We start from the raw sequence: 10,770 nt of genomic DNA on the forward strand, positions 1-10,770 counted from the left end.
TTTCAATTAACAGCTGTGCCTTGTTAAAAGTTAATTTGTGGAATTTCTTTCCTTAATACATTTGAGCCAATCAGTTGTGTTGTGACAAGGTAGGGGTGGTATACTGAAGATGGCCCTATTTGGTAAAAGGCCAAGTCCATATTAGGGCAAGAACAGCTCAAATAAGCAAAGAGAAACGACGGTTCATCATTACTTTAAGACATGAAGGTCAGTCAATACGGAACATTTCAATGGTCTTTAAGTGCAGTCGCCAAAACCAACTGTGCTACGATGAAACTGGCTCTCATGAGGACCGCCACAGGAAGATCCAGAGTGCCTTATTACTATTATAAACTGGTTACATACGCAAATATTGTTTTGTTATACCCCTGATATAACACGGCTGTAAGCCAATTAGCCTTCAGGGCTCGAACCACCCAGTTTATAAATGGATTTATACCATGGCATTGTTGAATATTGATTGGCTTGATGTGCATTATTTCCGTATAACACATGGTTTATTTGCACGGTAGAATTCAATGGCTATGCTCTGTTTGAGCTGCTTTTGAAAAGCAAAAGTCAAATTGAAAACATTGTTGAATTAGATTTTCATAATAGCTAGTGCTGGTTTTGGTTGTCTAGGCAACTACTGTCGCTATCTAGTAAACTTGCTAGCTACTTCAGTGGATGTTGAACACGTCTACCTGCAAAATAAACACATTAACAGCAGTAAATGTGTTAAGTTATAGCCATGGTATAAAAGGGATAATCAGCTTGGGGCTCTGCGTTGTCTGGAAAATAATGCATCTCTGTGGGAGGTCAGTTCCACTCCGCTAGCTCGTCGTGGAACACACCTTCCACGCTGTTCATTATTTTCCAGAGAACTCCTAGCCCCTCGTTGATTATCCCTTACATAGACTATTTGCTTTGACCCCCTTTTTATCTTTCTTGCAATGGCTCTATGCACACTCACTGAACTCTACCCACGCTCAGATACTACACTGACACTCCAACACACACAGCCTGGTCTAGAGGAGATCTGCATGGAGAAATGGGCCAAAATACCAGCAACAGTGTGTGAAAACCTTGTGAAGACTTACAGAAAACGTTTGACCTCTGTCATTGCCAACAAAGGGTATATAACATAGTATTGAGATGAAGTATTTGGTCAATAACACCATAATTTGCAAATAAATTCATTAAAAATCCTACAATGTGATTTTCTGGATTTTTTTTCTCATTTTGTCTGTCATAGTTGAAGTGTACCTATGATGAAAATTACAGGCCTCATCTTTTTAAGTGGGAGAACTTGCACAATTGGTGGCTGACTAAATACTTTTTTGCCCCACCGTATATAGCCTCATTATTGTTACTATTCCTTTTTCTACATTTTTAAAAACTTTTTAACTCTGCATTGTTGGGAAAGTGCTCGTAAGTAAGTATTTTGTGGTGAAGTCTACACCTGTTGAATTTGGTGCATGTGACAAATAACATTTGATTGGATTTTTTTAATGGGTGGGTTGATTACTGATTTACATGTACGTGTGACCTTTTCTGACCCGATTTGTGTTTGTGCCCTCAGCTCTTCCTCCAGCGGGAGCAAGCGGCCATAGCGGCTGAGGCGGAGACGGATGACTTCATCAATGATGTGCCCAAGCCCAAGCTGGACCAGAGCGGCGAGTGGCAGGAGTCTGGTGGCGAGATCCAATGGGTGGCCTCAGAGAACAACAACGCCAATGCCGTCAGCGAGAAAGAGAAGGCCAAGAAAGAGGAAGAGAACGAGGAGATAGACCTTACCAAAGGTAATGACCTACTTGGTTAAATAAACGCAAAATAATAACTAACTGAGTGTAATGTAATAGATGCATAATGGCATTTAGGTAACTCTGAAAAGCGATTCAGAGGAACCCATGTTTGGATTATAGGTTAGGAGCTGTATTAGTTATTCTATGAATATTTTGGTGACTGACACTTTCTCCCTTCTCCCTCCATCCCTTCCTGCTGCAGCTCTTCAGCATGCTGGGAAGCACATGGAGGACAGCATAGTGGCCTCCTACACAGCACTGCTACTGGGCTGTCTCTGTCAGGGGAGTCCGGTAAGGGGACACTCCTTGCACTCCTGACACTCACACTGCCAGCTCTGAGTGGCATGGCTGCTCTACATAATCAAATAAACTGTTATTTAAATTGTAGTTCAAATCAGGAACACACTTTACAGAAAATCATTTAAATGATAAAAACACAAGCAATAGGTGAGATGAGAGATGAATAAAGAAACATTACGAATGTCGATAATAACAGTGAAATCATTGATCCGTTCTCGACACAACTGTCTAACCCTGAACCGATGCAGCAACTTCATGTTGAATCACATAATGGGTTGTATAGACCTAGTTTGGGCTTGTTCATTAGACATGCGGACTTTAGGCTACAGTTTACAGTGCATTCGGGAAGTATTCAGACCCCTTCCCTTTTTGCACATTTTAAGTTTAGAGCCGTATTCTAAAATGGATTAAATGATTTGTTTTCCTCATCAATCTACACACAATACCCCATAATGACATTGAAAACAGGTTTGTATACATTTTTATACATTTATAAAAAATTCTAAACAAAACTTAATTACATAAGTATTCAGACACTTTGCTATGAGTGAGCATCCTGTTTCCGGTGAGCATCCTTCTGATGTTTCTACAACTTGATTGGAGTCCACCAGTGATAAATTCTATGGATTGGACATGATTTGGAAAGACACACCTGTCTATATAGGTCATGTCAGAGCAAAAACCAAGCCATGAGGTTGAAGGAATTGTCCGTAGAGCTCCCAGACAGGATTGTGTCGAGGCACAGATCTGGGGAAGGATACCAAGACATGTCTGCAGCATTGAAGGTCCCCAAGAACATAGTGGTCTCTATCATTCTTAAATGGAAGAAGTTTGGAACCACCAAGACTATTCTTAGAGCTGGCCACCCGGCTAAACTGAGCAATCTGGGGAGAAGGGCCTTGGTCAGGGAGGTGACCAAGAACCCGGTGGTCACTCTGACAGAGCTCCAGAGTTCCTTTGTGGAGATGGGAGAACCTTCCAGAAGGACAACCATCTCTGCAGCACTCCACCAACCAGGCCTTTATGGTAGAGTGACCGGACGGAAGCCACTCCTCAGTAAAAAGCACATGACAGCCCACTTGGAGTTTTCCAAAAGGCACCTAAAGGACTCAGACCATAAGAAACAAGATTCTCTGGTCTGATGAAACCAAGATTGAACTCTTTGGCCTGAATGCCAAGCGTCATGTCTGGAGGAAACCTGGCACCATCCCTAAAGTGAAGCATGGTGGTGGCGGCATCATGCTGTGGGGATATTTTTTAGTGGCGGGGACTGGGAGACTTGTCAGGATTGAGGGAAAGATGAACGGAGCAAAGTACAGATATCCTTGATGAAAACCTGCTTGAGACTGCTCAGGACCTCAGACTAAGGCGAAGGTTCACCTTCCAACAGGACAACGACCCTGAGCACACAGCTAAGACAACGCAGGAGTGGCTTCAGGACGAGTCTCAAGGTCCTAGAGTGTCCTGGACTTGAACCCGATTGAACATCTCTGGAGAGTCCTGAAAATAGCTGTGCAGCGATGCTCCCCATCCAACCTGACAGAGCCTGAGAGGATTTGCAGAGAAGAATGGGACCAACTCCCCAAATACAGGTGTGCCAAGCTGGTAGCGTCATACCCAAGAAGACTTGCTACAATGCTATAATCGCTGCCAAAGGTGCTTAAACAAAGTACTGAGTAAAGGGTCTGAATACTTGTGATATTTTTTTTTCTTCTAATACATTAGCCAAAATTTCTAAAACCGGTTTTTGTTTTGTCATTATGGGGTATTGTGTAGATTGAGGGCGGAAATAATCCATTTGAGAATAATGCTGTAATGTCACGAAATGTGGAAAAGAAAAAGTCAAGGGGTCTAAACACTTTCTGAATGCACTGTACATTACATTTTGGCCATTTATCTTAACGTAGGTAAGGCAAACTAATCCATTGTGTACAGCATAGCTAGTGCCGAGGTCACCCCATTATGCATGTTAAACTAGACTGTTGTTTCCTCATATACCCAATGTTCACTTCAAATACCCACATCACCATTTAGACAAGTTGACTCGTCTGCGATGGCTCGTTCGAACGTCTGCAATAAACATCCGTCATCTGTGTCATTTTAAAGCCTCTCTCAGGGACCATCAATGGTTTCCTTCAAAATTGCCATCTTAAAAGTTTCACGGCCCGACTGTGGAAAAGGAAAATAAAAGCTGTGATAATGTTATTCTGGCTTTAATGGCTATTTCTCTTTTGAAGATGTTATTAGCGATCCAATGATGCCCTGAGAGCTCAGTACATCTGCAGTAATGGACACACTCTCGCTGAGTCTCCCATAGGGAAGTTAGGTTGTGATTGATGTGCCATGGACGTTATCCCTCTCTGATAAACCTATACCAGTCCCAGGCTGTAGCTTTTATCTGGACAGGGCTCTGTGTTCTATCTTGTAAAGGTCACGCCTCAGACTTTAAACAAGACTTTTGTCTTAAAACAAAATGACTGTGGCCTGGCTGGTCTAGCGGTCCATGGCACTGCCTGTAGAATACATACTGCTGCCAGAATGGGTCCAAACCCGGCTCATTGTTCTTTCAGCACTCTCCAACTTTTACTCGCTACTACCTCTGTCATCTGTAATAAAACAAAAACATACATCAAACAAAATAACTAGTTGGGTACACTAGAAGGACTGGACAAGTTCCAATGACTGAATTCCTAAATTTTAGCCTAAACTAACTGAATACGGCTTTTAATGGAGGAACCGCATCAGAGAGATGGATGGCTGAGTGGACCGGCCATTCTAGCGCCTCTGACCACAGAACATCGGCCATCATTTTCTTTTCTCAACGATTCTACATGTTGTATCACCACTGTTCGTTGACACTCAGCATGTAATCCACTGCGCACGACTATCCTTGGTTATGGTGACTATGGTTCTGGTGCGTCTTCCCTCGAAGAGATGATTTGGACATGGAGATTAGTTTATCACTAGAATTACTGTTGGCTGACATTCTATATCTGCCTGTTGTGACTGAATATCATCAGAGATTGGACATGAGTAGAACTAACAAAGGTTTCAATGCTGATTCATAGTCTTCTCTTTCAGATGAATGTGACTACTGTGAGGGAAAGCCTGCCCAAAGGAGATTTCTCAATAATGACAGAAATGCTCAAGAAGTTCCTCAATTTCATGAATCTTACAGTAAGTTCCCTCTCATAAAAAAAATGTCAGTTTTTATAACTTTTTTTAAACTCCTTTTTCTCCCCAATTTCGTGATATCCAATTTGTAGTTAGTCTTGTCCCATTGCTGCAACTCCCCTACAAACTCGGGAGATGCGAAGATCGAGAGCCATGTGTCCTCCGAAACACGACCCTGCCAAGCCACACTGCTTCTTGACACACTGCTTGTTTCACCCGGAAGCCAGCCGCACCAATGTGTCGGAGGAAACGCCATCCAGCTGGCGACCGAAGTCGGCTTGCCATAAGGAGCCACTAGAGTGCGATGGGACAAGCAAATCTCGGCCAGCCAAACCCTCCCCTAACCCGGACGTAACGGGTCTGTAGTGATGCCTCAAGCACTGCGATGCAGTGCCTTAAACCACTGTGCCACTCGGGAGGCAAAATGTCTGTTTTTAAATATCTTTATTGTGGCTTCTTCATTGTGTCATTGAACTTGTACAGGCTCATGAGTAGTATCCCTCTCTGGTTCATATAGCCTTATGTTTAAATAGGGATGTTGTGTGGAGAGTGCTTCAGTGTGTGGTAACTGACTTCTGCTCTCTCCCTCTCACTCACCAACTCACCCTCTCTCTTTCACCCTCTTGCCCCCCTCTCTCCATAGTGTGATGTGGGCACCGCAGGGCAGAAGTCCATCTCTCGGGTCATTGACTATCTAGAGCACTGTTAGAGAGGCCTGGCTCTGCAGAAAGGGCCCACACTGGTCACACTGGGGACTTACTGCTCGCCTCACACAGAGACCAGGACAGTTGGGTGGACCCTACCCCAGAGACCACCCACACAGCCTGCTAATAACGACCACCCATCATCATCATTGTCATCCCCACGTTCACTATACAAACTGTGATGGTCTCCCCTCACACACGTGAGGCCTGAAGCACTGTTTCAGCATTCCACCTCTCCTATTATTATGACGTCTGCGTGGAATAACCAGAGAAGTAAATAAATAAAAACTCCCGTTAAATTCTTGACTTTGTTCTCAACGTTGGGTTTTTATGTTCCCTCGTGAAAATATAATTTATGATTGACTCATTGATATTCATTCAATATGATTTTTTTTCTTTAATTGATTTCCCCACTTGTGCTATTCAGGTTGTACATTTATATAAAAACTCATTGTATTCCAAATCAATATTTCCCCTCCTTATTTCAGCTATCTGCCTGGACATGTTTTTGTGGAAGGGCCAGACTGTGACATAATTTCCTCCTTTGTTTTGGGTTTTGTTTTCTGTCTGCTGTAAAAGATGGCTCTTTCCCTGCCTTCTTCTTCTGTTAACTTTCAATTGTCATCGAAGTGCCTGAATTCCCCCCTCTGAATCCATAGAAAGAGTTGGGCAGTGACCCACAGAACTGGAATAGGAGCCAGAGCTCTCAGCCTTCTTTGAAATGCTGAAAGCCTCCAGAGCCCCATTGACCCGCTGCACTGATGCCATTGTATTGCTTTCACGACTGTTCTTTTTTGTGTTCTAAAAACCTCTTTTTGTAGTTGAGTGGGGGGTGTCGAACCCACCAGGCACAGACGTTAACGCATATCTGTTACATTTGGTTGAGTTATTAACTAATGTGAAATCAAAAAGATTTCACTAGGTCGTTAGATTTAGGTTCAAAGTTGGGTGAACAATAGATTAAATACGTTGATGAGTTTTTGCAAATCCAATCAGTTTTCCACGTTGATTCATCATCATCACATACATTTTGTTGTTGTTGAAATGATGTGGCAACGACGTTTATTCAACCAGTGTTTTGTCCAGTTCGAATAGATTTGAGTTCTCTTTCAAAGTGCACAAAGAGGTGAGGGTGAGACAGAATTGTTAGTTTGGTCAGTCCCTCACCTCTCGGTCTGTCCAAGTCAATATTATCAGAGATTCTAGCTCTTCAAGGACAGACCTGAAATGGTCTCCATCTGTAGTGTTCACTAACGTACGAGAACTACATAATTGAGCTTATTCTTAACCCCATCATTATTAGTTATGGCCAACAGGAAAGTATGGATGTTTGTGCCTTTGAATTTGGACGGGAGAGCCTCTTAGTCTGAATGACCACAGTGCTTCACCTACCAATTGAAGGCTGTAGAACACTTCACAAATTGTTGGTTTCCAATCTCGCCAGCAACACTTCTATCTTTGAATAAATAAAAAAACAGTCCCCTTTTCTCTGCAATGTTTCAATTGCTTTATTGAGGTTTTCTCAGTTAATTTCAACATAATAAATCAACAGGACTGGAAGCCTACCATATTTGTAGCATTTCAAACTTTTTAAATTAAGCACTAGAACTGATAAGATGACTATTCATGAACCAAGCCTCTAGTGGTTGCTGTACCCTTACTCCATCATAACCGGTGCTCTCAGTTTTGTTAATTTCAGGCTAGATTAGGACTGCTATCGGCTTTAGAACAGTGTCAGCTACTGCATTGGTCATATGCTGTTTCCCATAGATTTCTCCCATAAAACTAATCATTTTATCCTACCTTGGATGTTGTGGTTGTTGAGGCTAAGATTTACATTTTCTAAAATTGCATTTATTCTCATTTGGTGTGTATTTCCGTGTCGTTTTGTTTCTCATGGCTGTGCTAAGACACACACCCTCATCAGTACTTTCTAAGCTATTTCAACACTTCTAAAGTTTACAAGAGCTTTATTCACAAATCTGGAAATGAATGGAATAATGTAAATACATTTGTAAATATTGCCTATTGGAAATTAGAAACTGTAGACTACTTTTCTGAATCCAATCCTATTTTTATTTTATACAGCATTTCTCAGTTATTTGAAAGTCAGATTAAAAAGGTATACAAAGCCAAATGCAGGAACATGATCTTTGTACCAATTTCAAGAATGTCTTTGGTTACCTGTATATAATTTTAACTAGAATAAAAATTGCTACTTTCAGTATACCGTGTCTGATATTTTTTGTATTTTTGTACACTTCTGTACGTTTGTATCATGTTTTGGAATAATCTATTGCCCGTTTTTACAGAGCACAAACTGCCCCTATAACTTTCAGACATGCGAAATAAGCAGACGCCTTTATATAAAGCTCATATTGATGCGTAAATATGTTTTTACTTCAGCCAGATAATCTACATAAGGTTTCAAACAAGAATCAACATGTTTTGTATGAAAAAAAAATACATTAGTAAACACAAACAAATACAATCAGTTATTTTGTGCCACTAGTTCTCTCCCACAGGTTCATAAACCCTCGCAGCTCTGTCTTCTGTTCTTCGAAAGGCGCGCGCATCACGTTTCCACTGTCTCTACATATATTGTATGTACCTGGCCCAGGTAGCTTTACAGTTGCGTCTTCTGTGGAGTTCATTGTTGGCCTTCCCGTTGGGGCCGTGTCCACCTTCCCCGTGCTCTCAAATTCAGTGGTGCTGAATTCCGCTACCGAGGGTCTGTCCTGCAACAAGTCGCTGAGCGTCGATATGTATATCTGCGCCATCTGAAGAGTCTCTGATTTGGACAGCTTCTTGTCGCTCTCCAGGTTAGGGATAACGCTCCTGAGCCGGTCGAAGGCAACATTGAGGCCGAGCATCCTCCTCCTCTCCCGGGCGTTTGCAGCCATGCGCCGCCGCCTTTGCGCTCTGTCGATGGTGCTCTTGTCCTGTTCGATGTATCCGAGCCCTGGCAACCTGAGTTCCCCAATAGCGCACGTGTCACATTCGCTCCTCCGCTCTACTCTCTCCTCTATCCAACTGGTCTGCACAAGAGCTCCATGTGGCAGGTCTATAGGATGCACTTTCAAATCCGCAACAGTGTCTGCGTTTCTGGAGATGTATGGCGCAAATAGACTTTTGCGGCGTTGCATTGTCCTGACTAGGGTATAGATTCAACAGTGCAGACGTTACTGAACTTCCAGACCCGTGGCTTAAAAAAAGTTTCTGGTGTGGGGGGAGAATTTATTGACAAACGCCAGAGCTTGTGAGGATGCTATGGGCGTGGCAAGGGTCGTGTGCGCGTAATGAATAGAGTTAGATCCCTTTGATAATGTCAGCAGGAAGTCTTATTAACCAAGTTCATCAAAAGTGGATTAGGTCCATCTGAGTGATCGCTGTGCGCATGGGGCTTGGCCTGGCTCTGGGCAGAAGAGCGATCAGGCCACTTTTTTAGAGCTCGTTGTCTAGTAGTTTTATTAAGATTGATCCTATATGCTAATATCTCCCCCCCAAATCCCAAAAACAACGCTTTCATAATTGCAACCATGGGAAAATATAGATTTTATGAAATAGTAGACTTTTAGGAGAAATCATAGGCCTTAATTTACATAGTCACAAATGGATTTGTAGGCTGGATCATTTAATTCAAGGGTGTAGCCTTATGCTCACAAAAGAGAGAGAGAGGGAAAACCTTGGGTCACATGTATTTATACTTATTTATGTAAAAAGCTAAATGAACAGTAGGATAACGGACAGGCAGGCCACAAACGCAATGTGTATAATCTCATCCGATTTAGCGCTGTCCACTAAAGCGATGTGGGCCCTATTTTCTCTGCGCACATCAGCACTGCGGTAACCCACGCCTTCCTTACTCTGGCAACTGCCTCTTCAAAAATCTGTAAATGAATAATACACACATATTGTAGAGTGGTCTCAGAGTTGGATAGTTGGCGAGCTCCAGCAACACGTGGTAGGAGGTCCTGACAGTTGTTGGCACACTCCTCATATTAAACTTAATGAAGCGTCTCATTGAACCGAGGAGGCAGGCCTGCGATCAAACCCCGCCGGACGAGTAGATTAGAGCCCCCCCCCCCATGACGAGGGTAAATTGGAGTGCATACATGCCTGTCAGAGCAAGACAAGAAGAAATGAGACCAAATTTCACTGACGCGATTAGCGGTGGAGGGTAAAAGGGGAAAAGCTTCTTCTTTTCAGTGTTTGCCATCACCAACAAAAGACGCAAACCGGACGCACGAGCCAAGTGTTGGAGAGAGGCACACACTTGTCAGAAATCATTAAATTCGGCTGCGCATCGAGTAAAGTAATGAAACCAGCGCATTCTAATGAAAAGGGATTTACCTGGAAATTATGATCAAACTATTCGAGTTATTCCTAATATACGGATTTTAATAGGCCTAAAACAATTTACATGATGAAATTAGTAGGCCTATCTGATTTAAGACGGAAAATAATTGCGGCATGTTTATTTGATTAATCATGGTAGATTGCTAATAAACCATTGCTTTTAGCGAAGAAGTAAAACATCACTATATCCGTCATTTTCACAAATTAGCCTAATCTTAAACCTAATTAGCATTTTACTGGGAGAAGAAAAAGAGGGCATTCATCTAGGCCTATTGGAAATACACTTAGTTCATAACAGCAGAGGAAACAGAACCCATGGTCATCATCAGTGATGTAAAGTACTTAAGTAAAAAATACTTTCAAGTACTACTTAAGGACTTTTTTTTTGGTATCTGTACTTTACTTTACTATTTTTATTTCATGACAACTTACTTTACTACATTCCCAAA

General features: G+C 42.3%; 1 protein-coding gene across 1 annotated transcript in view; it reads left to right on the forward strand.

Annotated features, from left to right (window-relative positions):
- LOC112223482 (wings apart-like protein homolog) overlaps positions 1-8,189 on the forward strand; it is a 49,263-nt gene extending 41,074 nt beyond the window's left edge. The window contains exons 17-20 of the mRNA XM_024386516.2: positions 1,562-1,781; positions 1,987-2,075; positions 5,166-5,261; positions 5,902-8,189. Coding sequence (XP_024242284.1) covers positions 1,562-1,781; positions 1,987-2,075; positions 5,166-5,261; positions 5,902-5,967 — 471 coding nt within the window. The 3' untranslated portion in view covers positions 5,968-8,189. The remainder of the gene's footprint in view (positions 1-1,561; positions 1,782-1,986; positions 2,076-5,165; positions 5,262-5,901) is intronic.
- The last annotated feature ends 2,581 nt before the right edge of the window (positions 8,190-10,770 follow it).

This window comes from Oncorhynchus tshawytscha, linkage group LG24 (genome assembly GCF_018296145.1).
Source record: "Oncorhynchus tshawytscha isolate Ot180627B linkage group LG24, Otsh_v2.0, whole genome shotgun sequence".
NCBI lineage: Eukaryota > Metazoa > Chordata > Actinopteri > Salmoniformes > Salmonidae > Oncorhynchus > Oncorhynchus tshawytscha.